At 44.4% G+C, this 25,750-nt stretch overlaps 2 protein-coding genes across 3 annotated transcripts in view; one reads left to right on the top strand and one right to left on the bottom strand.

The window, feature by feature from the left end:
* Nucleotides 1–11,720, top strand: part of cilp2 (cartilage intermediate layer protein 2) — a 39,416-nt gene extending 27,696 nt beyond the window's left edge. The window contains exon 9 of the mRNA XM_078556124.1: nucleotides 1,601–11,720. Coding sequence (XP_078412250.1) covers nucleotides 1,601–3,981 — 2,381 coding nt within the window. The 3' untranslated portion in view covers nucleotides 3,982–11,720. The remainder of the gene's footprint in view (nucleotides 1–1,600) is intronic.
* A 5,841-nt stretch (nucleotides 11,721–17,561) lies between these two features.
* c13h6orf120 (chromosome 13 C6orf120 homolog) lies at nucleotides 17,562–21,797 on the bottom strand. Of its 2 annotated transcripts, none has more exons than XM_078556125.1 (2): nucleotides 21,694–21,797; nucleotides 17,562–19,140 (listed from the first exon to the last, which is right to left on the bottom strand). In XM_078556125.1, the coding sequence occupies exon 2, from the start codon at nucleotides 19,092–19,094 to the stop codon at nucleotides 18,546–18,548; it is 549 nt and encodes a 182-aa protein (XP_078412251.1). In that variant the 5' UTR covers nucleotides 19,095–19,140; nucleotides 21,694–21,797; the 3' UTR covers nucleotides 17,562–18,545. The 2 variants fall into 2 exon arrangements, with proteins under 2 accessions (XP_078412251.1, XP_078412252.1); XM_078556126.1 differs by lacking the exon at nucleotides 21,694–21,797 and adding an exon at nucleotides 21,477–21,607.
* Nucleotides 21,798–25,750: the final 3,953 nt, after the last annotated feature.

Below are 25,750 nucleotides of genomic sequence, written 5' to 3' on the forward strand. Positions count from 1 at the left end.
ACCCCATAAAGAGACAGGCATAACTGGGGCCCATGCGGGTACCCATAGCCACACCTTTTATTTGGAGGAAGTGAGAGGAGTTTAAGGAGAAATTGTTCAATGAGAGAACAAGTTCAGCCAGACGGGAGGAGAGTAGTGGTGGATGGGGATTGTTCGGGCTTCTGTTTGAGGAAGAAGCGGAGAGCCATCAGACCATCCTGGTGGGGGATGGAGGTGTAGAGGGATTGGACGTCCATGGTGAAGAGGAGGCAGTTGGGGCCAGGGAACTGGAAATTGTTGATATGATGTAGGGTGTCAGAGGAATCGCAGATGTAGGTGGGAAGAGACTGGACAAGGGGAGAGAGAATGGAGTCAAGATAGCAAGAAATGAGATCCGTGGGGCAGGAACAGGCTGACACGATCGGTCTGCTGGGACAGTCCTGCTTGTGGATTTTGGGTAAGAGGTAGAAGCGGGCCGTCCAAGGTTGGGAGACTATGAGGTTGGAAGCTGAATATATGAATGCCAGTCTTCTTTTCGCTTCTCTCTCCATAGTTGCTAACTGACCTGTTGAATTTTCCCAGCATCTTGTCTTGGTTGACAAAGGAGTCAAAGGTTATAGGCAGTAGGCAAGAAAGTAGAGTTAAGGCCAAAATCAGATCAGCCATGATCTTATCAAATGGTGGAGCAGGCTTGAGGGTCCGAATGGCCTACTCCTGCTCCTAATTCGTATGTTCTGTTTTATTTCTGATTTCCAGCATTTACAGTAGTTTGCTTTTGGGAAAGATATCACACTTGGACTAATAATCATCACAAAAGATGTTTTTTTTAGAATAAATGTTGAGTCTGGAAATGGTTTAACCAGTTTTAGCTGCCTGTTAATGTCCTCAGGCCCATTTTGTTGAAGTTCCACAGGTTTTGTCTCTGGATTTCAATTTAACATGGAAGAGGTTCAAAGGCAGCTGCAGTCTTTCACATTAATGCCTGCGTAAAATTTCCCTGCAAAACTGCCAGCAAACTATATTCAAGCAAAAAGCCGTAAAAAAGAGAAAAAGCAACAGGTTTCAGGGTGTTGACAGATATACAGCTCCTTGCCAAAACAGAACAAAATGTCCTTGTAACAAAACCATCTGAAAAGTTGAAGTCCTCAAAAAGCTCTGGGTGCAGGTGGAGCTGTGAACAGGAATACTGCTGGGTAACTGAGCTGATGTGTACCGAAAAACATTTAAAGCATTCGTTAGGAATAAACGCCTATAGTTTCAATGGTGCATGATGCTCACAATTGTTCTTGCACCTTTCAGAAGGGAACGTGGTGTGAGCTATCTATCCTTCTCCAGAGGTTTCTTGATAGAGGATAGAGTGCTGCCAAATAAACCACCTAATAGGGAATTCAGGAGAAACTTCTTTATCCAGAGAGTGGTGAGAATGTGGAACTCATTACCACAGGGAGTGTTTGAGACAAACAGCATAGATGCAGTTAAGGGGAAGAATGGCAGGATATATTGATAGGGTGAGAGGAAGAGAGGTGGACTGGAAGCCCACATGGGGAATAAACACCAGCATGGGATTGAATGTACTTTTTGTAATCCTATAACCCTTTCTTTCTTGTCTCTTTTTCTTCAGCCAAAGGAGAACCAAATTGCAACCCTGAACCACTGAAGCATTTAATTAAACTGCCAGGGAACTGCTTTCAGAAGGCAACCAATTCCTTCTTCTACAATGTCGGGAAGTGTCCCAACAGCAGGTGTGCCGGGGACCTGAACTTTGACCTCCGTTGCAAGGACAGCACAAGCTACTGCTGTGGTGTGAAGGAGATAAAGAACATGGAGATTGCGTGTCAGGGCTACACCCTTCCTGTCAAGGTGGTGGCAAGCTGCAGCTGCAAGAAGTGCCTGGAGCCCAAAGTATTAATCAGAGGGAGGGCAGTAGCAGCAGATAATGGGGAGCCACTTCGGTTTGGACAGATCTTTGTTGGTAATGAGAGTGTTGGCCTGACAGGCTACAAGGGGACCTTCACCATACAGGTTCCTCAGGGAACGGAAAGGCTTGTTGTCCAGTTTATCGACAGGATGAACAAGTTTGTGGACACTGTTAAAGTCTTTCCTTTTGACCGGAAAAGTGGTGCTGTGTACTTTGAGGTGAAGCTAATGAGGAAATCAGAGCCAATAGAGGTTGACTCCACCAAAGGCATCACCATTCCACTGGGAGAAATGGAAGGCGAAGACACCATTGGGAAGCTAGAAATTGCACCCAACTCATTCCGCAGAAGCAATGGGGAAAGCTACAACGGGAAAGTCAAGGCCAGTGTGACCTTTCTGGACCCGAGGAACATCACCCTTGCCACGGCTGCGTCAAGCGACCTGAACTTTGTGGATGCAGAGGGGGACATTCTACCACTCAGAACCTATGGCATGTTCTCGGCAGACTTCCGGGAGGAATTATCGAACGAGGTCCTTGCAGCCTCCAGTGTTACAGTCTACCTTGACACTGCCAGTGTCAAGATGCCAGAACACGTGGAGAAAATGAGGTTGTGGTCCTTGAACCCAAACACCGGTTTCTGGGAGGAGGAGAGCCTCTTCCACGTTGAGAAGAGAAAGCGCAACAAACGCGAGGAGAGGACATTCTTGATTGGTAACATGGAGATCCGGGAGCGCCGTCTTTTCAACCTGGATGTTCCAGAAGCCAGACGCTGCTATGTGAAAGTAAGGGCCTACATGAGTGAGAAGTTCTTGCCTGGCGAGCAACTAGAGGGAGTTGTGATCACGCTGATTAACCTGGAACCTTTGCCAGGCTACACGGCCAATCCTCGAGCTTGGGGCCGCTTTGACAGTGTCATAACAGGGTCTAATGGGGCCTGCCTTCCTGCCTTTTGTGACGCTGCTAGGCCGGATGCTTACACAGCCTATGTTACAGCTGCCCTTGGAGCTGAGGAGCTGGAAGCTGCTGCCTCAAGTCCTAAAATGAACCCCAACATCATTGGAGTCTCTCAGCCCTTCCTAGGCAAACTTGACTACAGGAGGACAGACCATGAGGATGCCCAGCTGAAGAAAACGGCTTTCAAAATTAATCTCGCAAAGCCCAACGCAAATAACATTGACGAGACCAATGGCCCGATATACGCATACCAGAATATAAAAGACTGTGAGGATGCCCCAGTGTCAGCCAACCATTTCAGATTTTACAAAGTGGAAAAGGACAAATATGAGTACAACGTGGTGCCTTTTGAGGAAAACGACTTGACCAGTTGGACTGGGGACTATCTCTCCTGGTGGCCTAATCCTCAGGAGTTCAGGGCCTGCTACATCAAGATCAAAGTTAATGGGCCACTGGAGGTCATGGTGAGATCACGCAATAGCGGCAGCACTCACCCAGAGACCACGGGGCAGCTGTATGGTATCCGTGATGTGCGCAGTGTCCGGGATATGATCAAGCACAACATTTCAGCTGCTTGCCTTGAGTTCAAATGTGGTGGCATGCTGTTTGACCAAAGCTCCGTTGACCGCACTCTGGTGACTGTGATCCCCCAGGGAAATTGCCGGCGAACTAGGATTAATAACCTGCTGCAGGAATACTTGCGCAGACATCCACCCTTGGCCATCAACAACGACACGTCAGCTTTCAGCATGCTGGCCCCCGTTGACCCCTTGGGCCACAACTATGGAATCTACACCGTTACCGATCAAAATCCAAGGCTGGCCAAGGAGATCGCCATAGGCCGCTGCTTCGATGGCACCTCCGATGGTTTTTCCCGAGAAATGAAGGTTGATCTGGGAAACGCTTTGACCTTCAACTGTCAGGAAAAGCCTGTGACCCGCCAGAGTCTCTTCCAGCGGATCCAGAGTTCTCCAGCTGAGACCCTGATGGAGATTGGGGCAGAAATGAGGAGACAGGCACAAATCCGACCTGCGCAATCTCGGATTGTAGCCTACCCCTCAGGTCAAAGGAGTCGTAGGGCCCGGATTATCAACAGAAACATAAGAAGGAGTGGACTTCCCAGACAGTAGATTGGAATGGACTTTTCTTGATCCTGAAATGATAGGTATATTATAAAATCTGTACATAGTGAACTCCACAGTGATATTCTTGTTTACTAAGGGTCATTAATTTTGTTAACAAGTGAGGAATTCTTCAGCATTGAATACAGTCAATCAAGGCCACGCTCAACTATATGTATTGCACGTTCTGTTGGGGCACATTAGTGTACTGACCTTTCACCTCTGGGATTCGGAACAGAATGCACCCCCAAACAGATGGGACGGTAGTCCCTGCTCCCTGTTGGTTACAGATGAACACCGGTGGGGTGGACAGAGGGTGTCTCAAAGCATTTCCTATTGGTGTTGGGCTTGTAGCATGAAACTATTCATAATTTGGTCCATGTCAACAATGTCACTCAGAGAATTCAAAAAGATGTTGGGTGTGGGGCACAGGTCTTTGGATGCTGTGATCATGTGTTGTTTGGGTAGAGCCGTCATCATCTAAGTGCCATTCCAAGTGGTGTAGACGACCGTGGTCTTCCAAACTTTCCAATCATAGCAACAGTGGATGACCTGATTGCTGGAGTTCTGCTTAAGCCAGTCTTTAATGTGGCCTAGCTGCTTCCTTCATTGTCGGCCTCCTCCTCTTCTTCCGTTAACCCTTCCGGTGGTGATTTGGCACTCCAACCCTTCTGCATGGATAACATGTAAAGAATTCCATTTGTTTCTTTTGACATTATCCAAGAGTTTTCTTGTTCTGCTGGCCTCATTCAGTACTACTTCGTTAATTCTTTTCTCCACCCAGCTTACCCCTAGGATCCTTCTTAAGCACCACATTTCAAAGCTGTTGGTTTTCTTTTCTTCCTCTTTCCCAGTGTTCCAAGCCTCACATCCATAACTCATCACTGGCCAGACCTAATGTTTTAGTAAATGGATTCTCCTTTCAAGGGTCAAGCTGACGTTCTTAGAATGTTGCTTAATTTTGTAAAAACATTTTTGGCTTGTCCAATCCTTTTTTGGATTTCAGTACTGCTTTTGACATCGGATGTTCCTGTGCTTCTTAGTTAGTTGAGTAGAAAGATGTGTTCTAACTTGCTTCCATTTACTGTGATGTTGTGACAAAGACAAAGGACATTCCAGTATGCAACATCACAGTAAATGGAAGAAAGTTGGATAGAGCAGAAGGTGTATTAGTGAAGGGTCTGTTAGTGTAGCGGTTATTTTATTGGACTAGTAATTCAGACAACAGGAGTTCAAACCCCCACCATGGTAGTTTGAGAATTTGAATTCAATTCTGGAAAGAAAAATCTAACTGTTAAGCTATTAGAATGTTTTAAAAATCCAACCTGTTCACTAACTTTGAGGAAGGAAGCCAACTGTCCTTACCTGGTCTGTGCCTGTATGTGACTCTAGTTCCACAGCTATGCATGAGCGGACATGGGTGGGAGAGGGGAGAGAAGCAAATACTTTTGGAGAAACGAAGTAGCCTTTCTATCCTTTACAAGAAGCAATTGTTAAACTGCAGGGTGTTCTGTTTAGGAAATAATTCAATTTAGCTTAACTCCTTTTTATGGGAGTAGAGAGACTAGTATAAAGTAAAATCTGTACAAGACGTGTCCTTTGTGTTGGAAACTCCTACTTACTGTTCAGAAGGTTGATTACATAGTTAGCACATTAACCAATCTAACGACGGTGCTGGTAACATAGAGTGAAACTCAATCAGTTAATCAGGACACATCTCAAGTAATACCTGGATTGCAAATAGTTGCTAGCTTTGTTCTTCGAATGAGGAGGAACAGTTGGATTGGAACCTGATGTTGGAGTTATACCATTACTCTTGAGGTGTAGCAGAATGAAAACTATTTTATGGTGATACAAAAGTAACAGTTTAACTGCATCCTCAAACACCAAAGCGGGACTCCTAAAAAATGTTTGGACCTTTGGTTCCTAAAGCTTTCCCCTCTGAGGTTTTCCTCACCTCAAGTCTGGGTCTCTTGTGGGCTCATTGATAGAAACTGATTGCTGTGATTGGTCAACAACTCCATTATCATCATGTCATGTCACCACCAGGGTGGTAGATGAACTAGATGGACCCTGGTCTTTTATTGTTCAGCAATTCCTCTGTTCCAATCCAGCTCCTACCAGTGGAATTCTGGAATTAAAAAGCTGGTATCAGTAAAGTGACTATGAAGGTGTCAAATTGTTATAAAATCCCACTCGTTCACTCATGTCCCTTTTAGGAATGAAACTTTATATCCTGACCAGTCCGGCTTCCAGTCCCACACCAACTTTGTTAATTCTTAACTGATTTCTGTAGTAGCCTAGCCAGTTTTGTATCAAATCACAACAACTTGTTTTTATATAGCACCTTTAAAGTAGTAAAATGTCCCAAGGTGCTTCACAGGAGTGCTAGCAAACAAAATTTGCTGGCAAGCCACATAAGGGGATATTAGGGCAAATCGCCAAAAGCTTGGTCAAAGAGGCATGCAGGTTTCAAGGAGCATCTTAAAGGAGTAGAGAGAGGCAAAGAAATTTAGGGAGGGAATTCCGGAGCTTAAGGCCCAGGCAACTGAAGGCATGGCTGCCACTGGTGGAAGGATGGAAATCAGGGATGCACAAGAGGCCAGAGTTGGAAAAGTGCAGAGATCTTGGAGGGTCATAGGACTGGAGGAGGTTACAGAGATTGGGCACCTGGGGATGGGCAATTAACACAGGTCTAGCAGTGATGTCCACATCGTAGAAGAGAATGAAAACTAAACTACACAAGCTCTAAAGAATGCTCAGTCTTGAAAACGTTAATCCAGTCTGGATTGGAATTGGTTCTTCCATAGCAGAACTCAGTCCTTCCTCAATTCTTTCCCTCAAATATATGGAACCTTTCTTTCAATTTCAATCTGTAGGCAATAAAATCCAATCTCTTTGCTGTTATTTTCTTGTTTCCCAACATTACACCAGTGACAAATCTTCAAAGTACCTCATTGGCTGTAAAGTACTTTGGGTCATCCTGAGACAACGAAAGGCATCTATAAGTTCACATTTTTCCATTCTGTCTTTGATTAGTCTCAATATCTTTTCCTAATCTTTACAGCTGTGGGACTTGGCCCTGCCCCTAGGTTTTTCAACGCAAATATGAATGAAAAAACACCCTGCATTCTAAGCCACGCTACAACCAGATCATTGCAGAAGTTGGGCCAACAACATTGGAAGACCGTAGGAAAGGAAGCTAATGTTGTGTTCCAGGGATGTCATCACTGCCAAGAAACAAATGATATATTACCTCTGAGGCTAAGATCATCCAATGAAATTTGACATGGCTTTTGTCCAATTTTCCCAAGGGGTTCTACAATGGAGATTACTACTTTATCATAGTATTTAGTGTTTTCCATGTTACAACAGTGAGTACAGTTCAGAAGTACTTCATTGGTTATAAAGTGTTTTGGAACATTATGAGGTCGTGGTGCTATATAAATGCAAATTCTTTTTTCCTTTCACTAAATAAGACAACTCAATTACGTCTTTGACTCGAGCTACCTATTTTAATCCCATTTTCCTGCCTTACCCACGTTATTTGATACATTTTTCTGCTTCAAGTACTTGTACCATTCTCTTCTTAAATGAATCCCTACTTCAATAACTGCTTCACTCCAACTTGGAAGTTGGAAGGGTTCAAATCCCGCTCCAGAGACGTAAATCCAGGTTGAGACTCCAGTGCAGCACCTGTTAGAGGTGCCATCATTCAGATGAGATGTTAATCTGAAGTCTGTCAGCTTCTATGGTAGCTGTTAAAAAAAATCCCATGGCACTATTTGAAAAAGACTATGGGAGTTCTCCTGGCAAATATTTATTCCTCAACCAATACCTAAAACAGATTATCTGGTCATTAGCATACTGATGTTTGTGGGAGCTTGCTGTGCACAAATTGGCTGCCATGTTTCTTACAACAGTGACTATACTTCAAAAAAAGTACTTGGCTGTGAAATGCCTTGTGAGATTGTGAAATGTATTGTATAAATGAAATTTCTCTCATTTATTTATGAATGGTTGTTGGCAGCAACTAGAATGCTAGAATGCACAAACATTCACTCCCTCCACCACCGACACACAGTAGCAGCAGTGTATACCGTCTACAAGATGCACTGCAGGAACTCACCAAGGTTCCTTAGACAACACCTTCCAAACCATGGCCATTAGCATCTAGAAGGACAAGGGCAGCAAACACATGGGGCAGAATATTGCGCTCATTGGGCGGGCACGCGCCCAACCTGAATGAACATAAAATGACGCACGATGATGTCGGGCAAGCATCCCAGCGCATCGCGCAATATTTTAGTCAGCAGGTGCGTGTGTGCAGCGCACCCGCCAACAAGTAACAGGCCTATTAAGGTCATTAATGTTCTAATTAAATGACATTTTTCGCTGCCCATCCAACCTTATGGTTGGCAGGCAGGTGAAATTGCCAAGCGGCCTTTGGATTTTTTGCGAAACCTCATCCACGGGCGGGATGAGGTTTCGATCAATGATTTAAAAAAAATTCTTCAAGCTAATTTCTAACATGTCCCTGCTCATGTGACAGAGTCACATGAGGGGACATGTTATTAGCATTTTAAAATTCTTTATTTTTTATTTTCAAAATTCTTCAGCTCCCTGAGACACAGAGTTCAGTTAGTTGGCCAGCCAGAATGAAATCCATCTTGGTGCCTGATCGCAGGCGGCAGTCGGCTTCACGACCACTCCCCACTGGCCTGCCCACTGCACCCGCCCGACGAGGGTAAAATTCTGCCCATGGTGGAACACCATCACATAGAAGTTCCCCTCCAAGCCACTCACCATCCTGACTTGGAAATATATTGCCGTTCCTTCACTGTCTCTGGGTTAAAATCCTGGAACTCCCTCCCTAACAGCGCTGTGGGTGTATCTACACCACATGGACTGCAGCAGTTCAAGAAGGCAGCTCACCACCACCTTCTCAAGGGCAATTAGGGGTGGGCAATAAATGCTGATCTAGTCAGCGACCCCCACATCCCATGAATAAATAAATCAAATTATCATCATGTTGCTCCATTTGTTCAGGTCCATATTGTTCTACATTGAGAAGTGTTTCATATCCTCATCCTACTCCAGCATTTTTCAACCGAGAGATTTACTTGGCCTCAACTTGAACTAATTCTGTATGAGAGCGTAACTAGAGGCCATTAATATAAGATAGCCATCAAGAAATCAAATAGGGAATTCAAAAGACGCCTCTTTAGCCAAGGAGTGGTAAGAATATAGAACTTGATATCCCAAGGAGTGGTTAAAGTACTGTAAATGCATTGATCAAGAAGCTAGACAAGCACATGAGGGAGAAGGGAATAAAGGGTTATGATGATAGATTTAGATGAGAAAAGATGGGAGGAGGCTCAAGTGGAGCATAAACACCAGCATGGACTGGTTGGGCCGAATGGCCTGTTTCTGTGCCGTATACCCAACGTAAATGAGAGTTGACTGCTTAAGTCTATTTTTCAGCATCTTTCAAAGTGTTATGTTGATAAGCCAACAAGTAGCCTCAGCATTGGCTATACTTCCAAGACTTGAAGTTTTTCAGTATCACAGCAGCTTTAATAAACCGTTGCCAATGCCAAATTGCACTGGAATATCTAATCATTCATATGTCTATATAAAAAGGCCAATTTTAGGGTCAGATTTGGATCTTCAACACTCAATTTGCAATACCAGTTTAGCCTTGGTTAGACGAAATTTTGGTTTCACATAGGAGTTAAACATACAGAGTGTGATTGCACCATTCGTTGCTTCTATGGCCATTAACTAGATCCTACTGGAAAAATGATAGTGTTTTAACAATAACATTGCATTTATATAGCACCTTTAACATAGTAAAACATCCCAAGGTGCTTTATGGAGAGTCATCAGACAAAATTTGACATTGAGACACAAGGTGGTATTAGGACAGGTGACCAGAAGCTTGTACAAACAGACAAGTTTTAAAGACCACCTGAAAGGAGGTTTAGGGAGGAAATTGCCGTTCTTAGTGAAAGTATAATCATCAATAATAATCTGGGTTGTGTAAGAGGCTAGAATTGGAGGAATGCAGAGATTTTGGAAGGTTGTAGGGTAAGGGGATGTTACAGAGATAGGGAGGGCAGGGATCACTGTTCTATCTGGATTGGATTCAACTAGGTCCTTGCAAGACTTTGCCGCCAGAAGAAGGAAATTGGATCTGATCCATGTCTCAGAGATGAACCAGTAGTACTGTGCCAGAACAAAAAATACAAACACGATCTGTTGCAACAAAAAAAAGAACAAACTGTCCAGCTGGAAACACTGTTTGTTTCATTTATTTTGGCAATCTTTGAGGTAATCCCAATATGGTCATCGCGTCAACTGGATTTTAAACTTAAAGCAACACTTCATTACCTGTAAATAATTGTATAGTTTATTTACTGCATGGTTGTGTTTGCACCTTTAGTTTATATTTTTGTCATTTTTATGAGAAATGTACTGTACTGTACATTTTGTTATGCAGAAGTTAGTAATACCATTGTTCTGTCTTTACGCTTGTAGAGAATAATTTAGTTTTGCTTTATGCTCTCATCCTCATTAAGTTGTTCAGCTGCGAGAGAGAGACACACAAAAACATCCACACATATTATACCAATTGGCACGCTTGCACAATCATGCTAATCGAAGTACTGTACAGTTTCCAGTAGGATTACTTGGGGAAAGGGGCTGAACCCCCAACAGTTTCCTGCTCGTCTTTGGAAAGCACTAGCTCCTTTCCCTTTTAATCTTTAACCCACTCCCAAACAGTCTCCAAGGAACACTGGTTGGCATGTGTTGGGAGTTGAACTTGAGGAACTTGAATCTCCCTAGAGAGATGCTGGTGGAAAGTGGAGTTGAGGCAGAAGATCAGACATGATCACATTGAATGATGCAGGGGGCTTGAAGGGCCACGTGGTCTACTCCTGCTCCTATTTCTTATGGTCTTCCGACCACCATGTTGCTTTTGCTTACACCAGTACCACATATAAAATTACTAGAGTCTGAGAATAGTTGCTGTTTAACAGCACCTTATAGAAACTTACAGCAGAGAAGGTGCGTTGTGCCTGTGCTGGAAAGAACTATTCAATTAGTTCCAATATTCCCCTGCTCTTTCTCCATAGCCCTGCAAATGTTCCCTTTTCAAGTATTTATCTAATTCCCTTTTGAAAGTTACTACTGAATCTGCTTCCACTGCCCTTTCAGGCAGCACATTCCAGATCATGACTGCATAAAAACATTTCTCTTCATCTCCCCTCTGGCTTCTTTGCCAATTACCTTAAATCTGTGCCTTGTTCACCCATCCCAGCATTGGAAACAATTTATCTTTATTTACTTTATCAAAACTCATAATTTTGAATGCCTCTATTAAATCTCCCCTTAACCTTCTCCGATTTAAGGAGAACAATCCCAGTTTCTCTAGTCCAGTAATGAAATTCCTCATTTCTGGTATGTTCTGCTAATCTCCTGTGTGCCCTCTCCAAAATCTAGATTGGCTGCTTTTAGAACGGTTTCTGTGGGGCATTTCTCCTACATTGCTATGGCGTTGTTTCCTGGGGGCTGCATTGTGTTCCATCGCAGATTGCCTGTGACCTGCTCATTTTCCTGATGTACCTGTTACCTTTATATTGTGTTATATTCAGCCAGTTGCTCAATCTCATGTTATTTGCTGAACCACTGTTTACTTTGAAAACCTTTAAATAAAGAGTTGGGGGAAAAATTTACAACATCCACTCAATATGTCTGTCATATTCAGTGACTGAAGGAGTGAAAGGAGATAAGGTTTCACCTCATTCCTCATTTGTGTTCAGTTAGCTGATCAGTTAGCTTGGAGCAATAATTAGACCACTGTATGGCTCAGTAGGTTACACTTTCACCTGTAATAGAACATCGTGCGTTCTCCACTCGTCTTAAAATTATAGAATAGTATAGCACAGGAAGGCATTCAGACCATTAACCTGTGCCGACTCTTTCAAAGAGCAATCCAGTTATCCTCCTGGTCTTTCCTGGTATCCCTGCAAATATTTCTCCTTCAATTATTTATCCAATTTCCTTTCGAAGGCTATGATTGAATCTGTATCCACCAACCTTTCAGTACATTCCAAATTGTAGCCACTCATTGCGTAAAAAGTTTACACTTATGTCACCTCTGGTTCTTTTGCCAATCAGTTTAAATTGGAAGTACCAATTTTCAGCTGAAAAATTAAACTAGGGTCCTATCTGCCCTCTCAGGCAAAAGATCCCAAGGCAAGATATTGAAGAACAAGGCAATTTCTATCCCTCAACCAACTCATAAGAACAGATTATCTGGTCATTATAACATTGTTGTTTTAGGAATATAGGAAATAGGAGTAGGAGTAGGCCATTCAACCCCTTGAGCCTGCTCCACCATTCAATTAGATCATGGCTCATCTTCGACCTCAACGTCATTTTCCTGCGCCATCCCCATATCCCGTGATATCTTTAATAACTAGAAATTTATCGATCTCTGTCTTGAACATGCTCAATGACTAAGCCTCCACAGCCCTCTGGGTTAGAGAATTTCAAAGATTCACCACCGAGTGAAGAAATTTAGTCCTAAATGGTCTACCTCTTATTCTGGGACTGTGTCCCCTAGTTCTTGACACACCCCACTCCAGCCAGGGGAAACATCCTTCCTACATTTGCCCTGTCGAGCCCTGAGAATTTTGTCGGCCTCAATGAGATCACCTCTCATTCTTCTAAACTCAAGAGAATAAAGGCCCAGTGTCCTCAATCTTTCCTCATAGGACAATCCCACCATCCCTGGGATCAGTCTGGCGAACCTTCACTGCACTCCCTCTATAGCCAGTATATCCTTCCTTAGGTAAGGAGACCAAAACTGCACACAATGCTCCAGGTGCGGTCTCACCAAGGTTCTATACAACTGTAGTAGCACTTCTTTAATCCTGCAGGTTTAGGCCATTCAGGAGTGATGTCAGGAAGCACTTCTTTAAATAAAGGATAATGGAAATTTCGAAATGCTGTTGATGCTGGGCGATCAACTGAAAATGTCAGAACTGGCAATTGCACCAGAGAGGTTGCAGGCTGAATCTGGAAACTTCCCAATGTACACAGCTCAACTGGATGGCTGCCCTGGATGGTGAGGGACTGAGATGTTAAGGGAACGTGGCTTTATAGCAACAAAGGAAAAGATGATTGGGGTCAAGGCCAGAGTGTACAAGCTTTTTAGTGGTTACATAACTACATACCATGGCCTCAGGTTATCACACATGGGTTTAATCAGTTTCACTATTGGTTTTACCATCTGCTGCTAAAAACCTCATATAATCTTGATGGCTCAGGCGGTGGTCATTTGGTCCATTGTGCTTGTGTTAGGTCTTTGGGTGATTTATCCACTCCCCTACTCTTTCCTCACAGCACTGAAATTTTCTCCCCTTCAAGTATTAATCCAATTCTCTTTTTGAAAGTTACTATTGAATCTGGCTCTACGCCCCTTCAGGCAGCAAATTCCAGATCACAATAACCCGCTGCTTAAAAATATTTCCCATTTTGCCTCTGGCATTTTGTCAATTACCTTAAATCTGCATCCCTTGTTCACTGCATTAACTTTAATTTGTTCCTTTGTCACCTCCAGACTCTCTTCAATGGCTTCTCGCCTCCATAATTTACAGCTTATCCAAAACTCTACCTGTATCGTAACTCACAAATCCTACTCACCCATCACTCCTGTCCTAACATGCACTGGCTCCTCCTCATTCCACAATGTTGTAAATTTAACATTCTCAATCCTCACGTTTAAATCTCTTCACAACCTCACCTCTAACTCTGGAACCTCCTCCAGCCATACAATGTCACATCCTCCTCCCCAACACTCCCCACTCCATTTCCCTGACTGGCCTCCTTTCTTTACCTCACCACTGGTGCCTATACCTTCAGCTACCTAGGATCTACACTCTAGAATCTCATTCCATTCAAATCACCGCATTTCCAACAGTGCAGCACTGAACTTCGGCCTAGATTACACACACAAGTCCCTGGAATAGCTGGAACCCACAGCTTTCTGACTCAAAGACAGTGCTGTACACTGGGCCATAAAAGAAGCCAAGCACACATCTCTATCCACCTTTGGTCCAGATCCATTCAATAGATTGCTTTACCATCAGGCAGCCCTGTACCTGACCTCGGACAGTGTAGAGTGGACAGCTTCAGATTAACGAGCACTAAGAATGTAGAAATCTGTGTACAAATAGAGCAGATTGAAAAGTTTAAATCATTTATTTAATTATATCATCTTCACCCAGAAATGTTTGCAAACTTTCTGAATTGGAGGGAACTAATGTCTCTCATTATGGCTAGGAGCCTCTCAATTTGTGAGCTCAATTAAAATTTATCAATGTGACCAATTTTTATAGGTATTGTTTGAAATTGTATTTCAATTTATTCACTATCTGTTTGTTTGTTCCAAACACTGTCTGTATCCCCAATCGCACAATTAACCAGCCCCACTTAGGATATTGCCCCAGGATCATAAAGTTCCCTCCAAAGCGTGCATTACTACCAACTCATTTATTCATTCCCGGGAGGTGAGCATTGCTGGCAAGGCCAGAGTTTGTTGCCCATCAAACAATAGGATCTCCTCTCAGCCTTCTCCAAGTAAGAACATGCACAATTGACATAATCTCATTATTCTACTCTCTGTCCCCTCAATCATTTCTTCCAGAAACCCTGGGATAGAGGGGGTCAAGCATGCTGAGTCTTTAATAAAGGGTTCGGATAGGGAAGCAGTGAAACCGTTTCCACAGGTAGAAGCTGGATCAGGATCATGGGAATGGATGAAGTAGGGCCAAGGTTGTCTTAACAATCAAGTTTGCCTTAACAATCGGGAAAGTAGAGTTGAACTACAACTTACATTTATGTAGCGCCACTAATGTAATGAAATGTCCCAAGGTGCTCCACAGGAACATTATAAAACAAAGTGTGACACCAAACCACCTAAGGAGAAATTAGGTCAGATAACCAAAAGCTTGGTCAAAGACGTAGGTTTTAAGTATCTTAAAGGAGGTAAATGAGATAGAGAGGCAAAGGGGTGTAGGGAAGGGCTTCTAGACCTTAGGGATCAAATAACTGAAGGATCAATGGTGGAGCAATTATAACTACAAATGCACAGAAGACCAGAATTAGAAGGAAGTTTATATCTCGTAGGATTGGAGGGGATTACAGAGATAGGAAGAAGCAAAGCTATGCAGGGAATTGAAAACAAGGATAGCAATTTTAAAATCAAGACAATGTTTGACTGGGAGCCAATGTAGGTCAACAAGTATAGGGGTAATAGGGGAAACGGGCCTTGCTGTGAGTTAATTCAGGGGTAGCGGTTTTGGATGGCCACAAGTTTACAGAAGGTAGCATGTGGGAGACCAGCCTGGAGTGTGTTGGAATAGTTGAATCTAATGGTAACAAAGACATGGATGAGGCTTTCAGCAGTAGACAAGCTAAGGCAGGGGCCAAGTCGAGCAACGTTCTGAAGATGGAAATAGGCAGTCTTAGTGATGGCACGAATGAGATCAGAAGCTCATCTCAGGATCAAATGTGACACCGAAGCTGCGAAGAGACTGGCTTAATCTGATTCTTGCCAGGGAGAGGGATGGAGTCTGTAGTTAGGGAACGGAGTTGATGCAGATGATTAGCCATGATTCTATTGAATTGTGGAGCAGTCTTGAGGGCCATATGGTCTACTCCTGCTATTCTTATGTTATGTTCATTCTAGTTGATTTCTTCCAAGAACCCTATAACCTCCACATACCCCTCTCCACCCCCACTTGGCTCTGACCACTGAGTTCAAGCTGTCAGCTATCTCCAGACAGGCTAGGGATTGGACCTGGCAGTCTTGCTATTCAAAGTGATGCATTTACCCAGTGAACCAGATGCCTTGACAAGACAGTCTTCCCTGAAAATATCAACCTTCATGACACAAATGTGCGATGATGCTGTTAATGAATGATGCAGACTGCACTTGGTGAATTTATTATTTCCTCTCGTCCTCCCTCCTACACCAGCAAAAACACACAGTTAATATCAGGCATTTCCAGTACGTGATATATTCTCTGTACAGGAATAAAAATAAGGACAGGTTGTTCTTTTGAAGGAAAAGTGCTCGAGAGACTTGTGGTGAGAGGGGTCATTGACAAGTTGACTCCTCATCTTTAATTCTTCAAGGTTAACACAGTTAATGACAAACACAGACTTGCTGTCTGATCCAGAGCACGAAACTCTGCATGCCAAAGAACACTGGGCCTTTATTCATCCTTAAATACCTTACCATCGAGGCAACTAGTTGTAAGCCAATTGGGTAATGGCGTTCTTCAAATTCCACAACTTCAACACAATGGAGATTGGTCTTCACATTCCACAAGTTTCTAAAAACAGGGCTTTGCAAACAATTTGGCTGGAGAACGTGTTTTTGGAAATCTAAATTCAATTGAGATTGAGTCACGACTGGTGAAGTAGTCTTAAATTGTGTTCAGGCACAAGAAACTAATTGTGCTGAGTTTTGCAGAGGTCTTTACCCCCTCCAACTCTTTTCCTCCCTCTCTCCCCTTTAAGATGCTTCTTTTGGTCATCTGTCCTAAAATCTTAAGTGGCAAATTTTGTTTGTTAACATTCCTCTGAAGTGCCTTGGGATGTTCTATTATGTAAAAGAAGCTGTTTTTGAAAGTACCAAGTTCTATTCAATAGGTACCAGTTACCTCGGATACCTAGTCCCAACTCATCAATCTACATCTCAGTTTAGAGAGTGACTGGCCTAGTTTGGTTCACTGGGTAGCATTCTCACTGAGCCAGGTCATGGCTTCGAGCCCCACTCCAGAGACTTGAGTACACAATCGGGACTGCACTCTTGGTACGGTATTGTGGGAGCACAGCACCGTAGGAGGTGCTGTCTTTCAGATGAGATGCTAAAGCAAGGTCTTCTTCAATTCCCACAGCATTACTTGAACAGGAGAATTATCCTGGTGTCCAGGCTAATATTCCTCCCTCAACCAACATCGTCAAAACAGATTAACTAGTTATTCATTCATCAGGGCAGCAGAAAGAGGGGTCAACCTAAGTGTAATTGGATGACGGACGTCACAGAGCAGTTGCAGATGAGCTACAGTGGATGTGTGAGAATGCGCAAGACAGATGAGCGTGAAGTACCATGCGAGCAGGTCTCCTAGCAGTAGCTACAGGGAGGAGCAGGACATTCACCCTGAGGGGATCTGCTGTGGGCTAACTGGCTGCTATATCACAGTGGCTGCACTTCACAAGTACTTCCTTGGCTGTGCGCTTTGGAACATTCTGGGAATGTGAAAGGTGCTACAGAAATGCAAGTTCCTTTTTTATCCGATATACATAGAAACAAGTTCCAGGGGTGGTTGCATTCAGTAGTTGAGGTTTTGTTGACTTTTATTAACCCCGCCCCCCCCCTAGCCCAGGAGCATTGTGACTAAATGTAATACCAGCTACACCTTGAACAGCATGTCTGTACTTAAAGGAGAGCTTTGAATTGGTCCTGGTCAAATGCTGGAGATTAAGAAACAAGATACCCTGCTACAGGGTCAATGCAATCATTGTGTTTATTGACTCTCATTCTCAAAAAGAATGTCCATCACCATTCATTTTTTCTAAGGCCTTTAAAAATTAAAAAATGCCTCCCATTCAGGCAAAGCAAATCGATGACGGATAATTCCAAAAGATATTTCACAGATTCTATAAGATTTCTATTTCCAGTTTACTGAGTGTATTTAAGTTTGTTGTCAGTTGGGCCGTATTGTGTTCAAATCACTTTGCATTATCTCTGATTTTCTGAATAGAAAGCAGTGTCTACTTCACACAAACCTTGCTGCTGCCCTTTCCATGTAGAAAATGTACAGTCTCCCTTTACCAAAGCCTGAATGGATGTGGTACAAACAGAAAGAGGGTTTATCCAGGAAATAGACAGCATATAGCTAGCTTATCCTAGAAAGCAAGCATAGCATAGACAGCGGGGAGGGGGGGTGTCCTAGGAAATGGACATAGTATAGATCAGCGAGGAGTAATGCTCCCTCTTGGGTATGCAGCAACCCAGATGTTGCCGTGCACATGTTGTATCCTTTAAGATATGGCTCATGCGTGGCCTTACAAAACAATCTAAAGGTACCACACACTTAAATGAAGGGTCTGTGCACAATGACAAAATAAATTTGAGGGGACATTAGAGAGGAGCTACCCCGGGAAAGGAAGTGGTACAGACAGGGGAGTGATAGGGACAGGAGATTGGGTATCCTGCAACAGCACTAGTGCTGGTGTCTCATCTGGTAATAACATGGTGGGTTACATTACACATAATTCAGGAGTATCCTTCCCCAGAGGAAAAAAAAGCAATCACCATCTCTTCAAAATTAAACTCGGGCCACCAACTGCTTGAAATCAAGGAAACTATAAACTCAGCCAGGCTCCAAGTGGAAGCAGGCAGTAGAAGTCAGAAAAGCTTCAAATACATTGCAGCTCAGATAGCTGTCCAACTGCCCACAATTCTGGGCTACCATTGAGAGGGGATGCCATCAAAACAGGATCTCCAGCACCAGCTTCAGAATCCCAATCATTATAGTCCACATCACCGACTTCTCCTCCTGCACTGTCTTCCCTGGAGTCCTGTCGCCAGTGCCCTCATCGGTAGGGTAGGAGAGTTCAGCAAAGGGGTCCTCTGTCACCCCCTGGTCCAGATAAACCCTCATCTCGTACTCTGTCTCCAGATGTGAGGGGTGCCCGTAGACAGCGACGGCCACTGGTCGCCGGAACCTGGCAGGTACTGCCACCCAGTCCCGGCCGCAAGTGGTCGACTGCAGTTCATAGTCATCAAAGCTGGGATGCTGGGTGGAGTCAGAGATGTAGAGGTCAGCATCACCCCGGGGACTGTCCATTCGCAACACGAGCCGACCACTGTCATCAAGATACACGTAGCTGTAGTTTCCGGGCACAACCTGGCCTTGGTACACATGGAGCAGGACCCAGTCATCGGGAACCGGCTCACTGGTAGGGTGTCCACCCGCCACAGTCGGCGCCAGCTGGCACAGGAACACCATTGGAAGCACCCTCCACAGCAGGGTCATGACTCTGCCAGGAAAGACAACCCAGTCCGTGTCATCTGCACAGCATCTGTGGAAACAACAGGATAAGCTGGCGTTAACTCTACCATCTGCTACTTCATCGGGGTGGAAGGGGCAGAACGGTGTTTAAGAGGAGGGAACTTGCCCCCTTCTCCCTTCCAAATTTTCTTCACAAAAAGAAATGACCATCCATGATTTCTTAGCAAAATTGAATCCCAGGGGATTAATGGGGCAGTGTCAGCACGGATACCAAATTGGTTAAGAGACAAAAAGCAGAAAGTAGTGGTGAACAATTCTTTACCAGACTAGGGGGAGGTATACAGTGATTTTCCCAAGGGGTTATCAGAACTTGGCTCTTTTCCGTATACATTAATGATCTGGACATTGGTATAAAGGAGACAATTTCAAAGTTTGCAGATGATACTGAACTTGAGAATGTAGTAAACAGTGAGGACAATAACAGACTTCAGAGAATGTGGACAGACTGGTGAAATGGGCAGACACATTGCATACTAAATTTAACAGAGAGAAATGCGAAGTGACTCATTTTAATAGAATGAGGAGAAGCAATATAAACTGAGTGGTATAATTTTAACGAGGGTACATTAACAGAGAGACCAGGGGCTCTACGTACACAAACTTTGAAGGTGACAAAACAAGTTGCAAAAGCTGTTAAAAAAAGCAGATGGATCCTTGGCTTGATTATTCAAGGAATGGAGGATAAAAGGAAGTTATGTAGAATCTTTATAAAGCACTGGCTAGGCCCCAGCTGGAGTATTCTGTTCAATTCTGGACATCACAGCTCAGGAAGGATGTCAAAGTCTTGGAGAGGGTGCAGAGGAGATCTACTAGAATGGTCCCTGGGATGAAGGATGTCAGTTATATGGAGAGACTGGAGAAGCTGGGATTGTTCTTCTTAGAGCAGAGAAGATTAACGAGAGAATTAATCGAGGTGTCCCAAAATCACAAGGGATTTTGATTGAGTAAATAAGGAAAAACTATTTCCAGTGGCAGAGAACACAAATTGAATTGGCAAAATAGCCAGCCAGAGGTGGAAGGTGAGAATTGTTTTTATACAGAGAGCTGTTGTGATCTAGAATGAGCAAATTCAATATCAACATTAACCTAGAAGTAGGGGGCACAATATAAAAATAAGAGGTCTCATCAATGGCCTTCCCTCCATCATAAGGTCAGAAGTGGGGATGTTCACTGATGATTGCAAAATGTTCAGCACCATGCTCCTCAGAGACTGAAGCAGTTCATGTCCAAATGCAGCAAGACTTGGACAACATTCAGCTTGGGCTGATAAGTGGCAAGTAACATTCGTGCCACACAAGTGCCAAGCAATGACCATCTCCAACAAGAGAGAATCTAACCATCGCCCCATGACATTCAATTGCATTACCATCACTGAATCCCCCCCAATATCAACATCCTGGGGGGTTACCATTGACCAGAAACTGAACTAGACTAACCATATAAATACTGAGGCTACAAGAGCAAGTCAGAGGCTAGGAATCATGTGATGAGTAACTCACCTCCTGACTCCCCAAAGCCTGTCCACCATCTACAAGGCACAAGTCAGAAGTGTGTTGGAATACTCCCCACTTGCCTGGATGAGTGCAGCTCCCACAACACTCAAGAAGCTCGACACCATCCAGGACAAAGCAGCCCGTTTCATTGGCTCCACATCCACAAACATTCACTCCCTCCACCACCTACACACAGTAGCAGCAGTGTGTGTACCATCTACAAGATGCACTGCAGGAATTCACCAAAGCTCCTTAGACAGCACCTTCCACACCTGCGACCTCCACCAACTAGAAGGACAAGGGCAGCAGATAGATGGGAACATCACCAGCTGGAAGTTCCCATTCAAGTCACTCCCCAACCTGACTTGGAAATAAATCACCGTTCCTTCACTGTCACTGGGTCAAAATCCTGGAACCCCCTCCCTCACAGCACTGTGGGTGTACCTACACCACACGGGCTGCAGCGGTTCAAGAAGGCAGCTCACCACCACCTTCACAAGGGGCAATTAGGGATGGGCAATAAATGCTGGCCCAGCCAGCAAAGCCAACATCCCATGATATAAGATGGAGATGAGTGGAATATTTTCTCATAGAGGGTCATTTACTCTTCGGAATTCTCTCCCCCAGCGAGCGGTGCAGGCTGGGTCATTGAATGTATTCCAGGTTTGAGTTAGACAGGTTTTTGATTGTGAAGAGAGTTGTGGGGACAGACAGGGAAGTGCAGCTGAGGTTACAGTCAGATCAGCCACGATCTTATTAAGTGAGGGAGCAGGTACGAGGGGCCGAATGGCCTACTCCTGCTCCTTATATTTCAAAAGGGGAATTAATAAACAATTAAAAAGGAAACAATTACCGGGTAAAGAGCAGGAGAGAGAGAGAGAGAGAGATTGGAAACTGTTCAGGGGGTAAATCAGTGTTTGTGAGGCTGGGGCCCCGGGCTCCCCGCGCTTCCGGCCCCCCGAGGCCCAAACCCACCGGTGCCCCGCCCGGAACCGTCCTCAAACCCTATCCTCTCGCTCCCCGGGACGGGGGTGAGGCCGAGGCCCAGGCCCCAGGCCACTCTGCCTTACCGTCCTCCGGGCCCGGGTTAATCCGCCCGCCCGGCTCCGGGCCCCCTGCTCCCTCCAACAAAGAAGCCGCGCTGTGGCCAAGAGCGGCGCCGCTCACAACCCCCCACCACCGCCGAGGAGCGGCGCCACCTGCCGGCCGGATGGCGTCCCTCCAACAGTGGCTTTGGGGTTGAGTTTGAGAGTGCTTTGACCTAAATCCCAACGCATACCCCCACTGTGAGAAGGTCACCACACTTGCCAATCCAGAGATTTGAGACCATAATCCTGCAGCCTGGCATTCCCAGTGTCAGTACTGAGGGAGTGCTGCACTGTCTGAGGTGCACTTTTTATATTAGGACCTTAAACCAATGTCTCATCAGCTCTGTTAAATGGACTGAAAATCTCCCAAGGCATTATTTTGTACAAGAGCGGTGAAGTTCTCCCAGAGTCTTGGGTGAATATTTATCAAGTTGGCTGCCATGTTTCCTATATTACAGCAGTGACCACGTGCAAAATCTCACTGAGGCTCCTTCCACTGCACCTTCCACACCTGTGACTTCTACCACTAAAAGGACAAAGACAGTAGATCATCCTGACTTGGATATATGTCGCTGTTTCTTCACTGTCGCTGGATCAAAATCTTGGAACTCCCTCCTTAACAGCACTGTAGGTGTACAACATTCAAGAAGCTTGATACCATCCAGGACAAAGAAGCCCCGCTTGATTGGCACCACATCCACAAACTTCACTCCCTCCACCACCGACGTACAGTGGCAGCAATATGTGTACTGTCTACAGGATGCACTGCAGAAGCACACCAAGGCTCCTTAGACAGCACCTTCCAAACCCATGACACAGTACACTAACTGATATGAATCAATTATCGGCAGTCAGTTGTTGCTTATAGTCCAGGAAAGACCAGGAAAGTGAGGAAGAATCATATCAAACCAATCGAGAGTGGATTTCACTGTGAAGCTACACGTGAGGACTAAGAGGAATTCACATTGGGTCATCGACCTGAAATGTTAGCTATGTTTCTCACTCCACAGACACTGCCTGATTTGCTGAGCAATTCCAGTATTTTCTCTTTTTATTTTACATTTCCTGCAGCACTTTGCCTTTGAATACATAGAATGATTTGTGCCTGAAAGCCTGAGTGTTTGCGGTGAAATCTCTCGATCTGTTGGGCGTTTTCCCAACTGAGCCTTCGCCATTTTGATCGGTCTCAAGCCAGGGACTCCCATGAGTTTGTGGGGATATTTGATCTCTTGATGGATGCTTCGAGGACATCCCCAAAGTGTTTCCGCTGTCCTTCTGGGAGTCTCCTGCTGTGACCGTGTTCCGAGTAGAGCATTTGCTTCGGGAATTTGCTGTCAGGCATACGAACGATGTGTCCTGCCCAGCAGAACTGGTTTTGAGTGATCAGCGCTTTGATAGAGAGGACACTGCTGTTAGACTGCTTTTCTTGCCAATGGATTTGGAGGATCTTGCGAAGACAATGCAGTGCCTCCTTCATCACCCACATGCAGCCTGTCCCGATCTCAGATATCACCATCGGTATTTGGTAGTACAGTGGTTATGTTACTGGGTTACCAATGACCTAGACTCATAATCATGCATATTTAAATCACATCATGGAAGTTTGAGAATTTGAATTCATTAAAAAAAATTGCTGCTGGTGACACCGGAGTGTTATAAAAACACAAGTGGTTCAGTAATTCTCTTTAGGGGAGGAAACCTAACATCCTTACCTGGTCTAGTCTATATGTGACTCCAGTCTCATTAAAACCATGCTTAACTGCATGACAATTGTGGCCACTTTTATAATGTAACAAAGACAACACCAAATTTGTGCACAGCAAGGTCCCACAATTATCATGTGTTAATGACAAGGCCTTCTGTTTAGTGAAGAATAAATATTGGCCAGGACACTGGAGAGAGCGCCCCTGCTCTTTCGCATCCCTTTCACCCATCTGAGAGTGGGGGGGGTGGGGTGGGGGGTGGGGGGTGGGGAGGGGGGGTGGGGGGTGGGGAGGGGGGGGTGTTGGGGGGTGTGGGGGTTGGGGGGGTGGGGGCGGGTTTGGTTGGCGCAGAGCCTTGGTTTAATGTTGCTATCCAAAATCCAGCACCTCCAAAACGTAGCACTCCCTTAGTACTGCACTGGAAATATCAACCAGGATTATGGGCTCAAGCCTCTGGAATAGGACTTGAACCCACAACTGGCTATCTCAAAGATGTGAGCGTTACCCACTCAGCTACAGCTACAGGAGAAAAACAGGGAAATTGAGAGGAGAGAGGAAATAAATAGATGACAGGTGTATCAAGAGAGCTGAGAGAATTTGCAATCAGCGGCTAATGTTTGGGACAAAAACAGACCATCGACCTGAAATATTAACTCTGGTCCACTCTCCACAGATACTGTTTGACCTGCCAAGTATTTTCAGCAACTTTTGTTTTTATTTCTGACTAAAGTTTGGGTTTTCTTGAGCCAAATCCTGGAAGCTCTCATTCAGACTGAAAGAGCTAACTGGGCAAAATAGAAACTTGCTGATAGTCTTGTGGTCTCTGGCAAGCTCATGAGGTGTTTAGTTTCCATTTTATACTGCATTCTTTCGGCAGGAGTTTGTACGGTCGGGCTGCAAGGAACAGCAGTCATCACCTGGGAGAGCTAAGAAGAGAATCTTACGTAACTTTTGCTGAAACAGGATCCAGATGGGTAATCAGATAATGAGCTCATGGTGGAGGTTTTGAGTCAGAAAGAGACAAACAGCAACAGCAATTACAACAAACATGTCATTAGGTATTAACTATAACTTGTGAGGTGACACATGTGGGCAGTCAGATTTAAATACTTGTCATGTTATCAATCACCCCACATGCAAGAAAACATCAGACAAAACTCCCTAAGGCCTCAACCTACGTCTTTAAAAGGTTTGTGAAGGCGGGTATTGGAGAGAATGATCACACACAGTCTAGACCTTGATCATCAGTGTCCACTGCTTAAGGGATAACCTTTTTCTTACTTATTCTCTCTCTTTCTTATGGCTGATGTTAGATGTAGAGTAACAGCTAGAATTTTACTTTCAGGTGGTTACACCAGATAATTGTGGCGGGTGTAGCAGGGAATATCGCTGTGATGCCTCCTTCACATTTGTGAATCAGGCATTGATTCAGTAAATGTTCTATGGTCTGTACTGGGTCACACCAGTCACACTCTGGAAAAGTTTGATTTTCCATTTGTGTGTCAAGTATCCATTTCTGCTATGGCTTTTGTGGACGTGGCCTAGGGTTGCCTGTGAGCTTCGCTGAAGATCAAACCCAGGGATCTTCCATGTTGTGTCTTCCATAAGATGTTTGTTTATGAGTTCTTGTTAACTCTGTTCGACTTTCCAAGTTTGGTCAGGGTCAAAGCTGCATTGTCGAAGGTTAAACGAGTGGATCCACAAGGGTCTGTGCAACTTCAAGCGGTGCTGAGAGAAACTGCTGAGACCCTAGTGGGTGGGAAGACATTCATTTGCCTCAATCTACTGAACTTCCTGGAGAGTTGTGGCATCACAACAAATGATTTGGGAAGCGATGAGGAGCCAGGATGCTGGGCATAAATTAAGGATTTCAGTGATTCGCTGCATTACAATGTTTATTTGGGCATTAACACATAGATACCTCTGGTCCCTACTGGTGCACAGTATCCAGCTACAGAGTACTTCCTGCAACTGTTGCATGATTAGACTGAAAGAAATTCCCTCAACCTCACAAATCTTCAAGCAGCACCAAAACACAGCCTGTGGTTGTGGAAGGGGGTGAAATCTTATCGAATTTTGAGAACTGCCACAATCTAATTGTTGCTTAAGTTATATTGAGAAAGAAGGACTCAGTCTGAGTGAGTGAATAGACTGAGTTCATTAAGTTCATCCTCCACATCATTACAATTATGGTGGCAGTAAAATTTTGTTTGAAGTAAAATGGCAGCGGTGGATGGGGGAAGGAGATCTAACCACACTCATTTTACAAGAGGAAGTGCATTATTGGATATGAATAACAGGCTCAAATTAACTTTCATGCTTACATTCAGTCCTCA

Source organism: Cetorhinus maximus, chromosome 13 (genome assembly GCF_964194155.1).
Source record: "Cetorhinus maximus chromosome 13, sCetMax3.hap1.1, whole genome shotgun sequence".
Classification (NCBI taxonomy): Eukaryota; Metazoa; Chordata; class Chondrichthyes; order Lamniformes; family Cetorhinidae; genus Cetorhinus; species Cetorhinus maximus.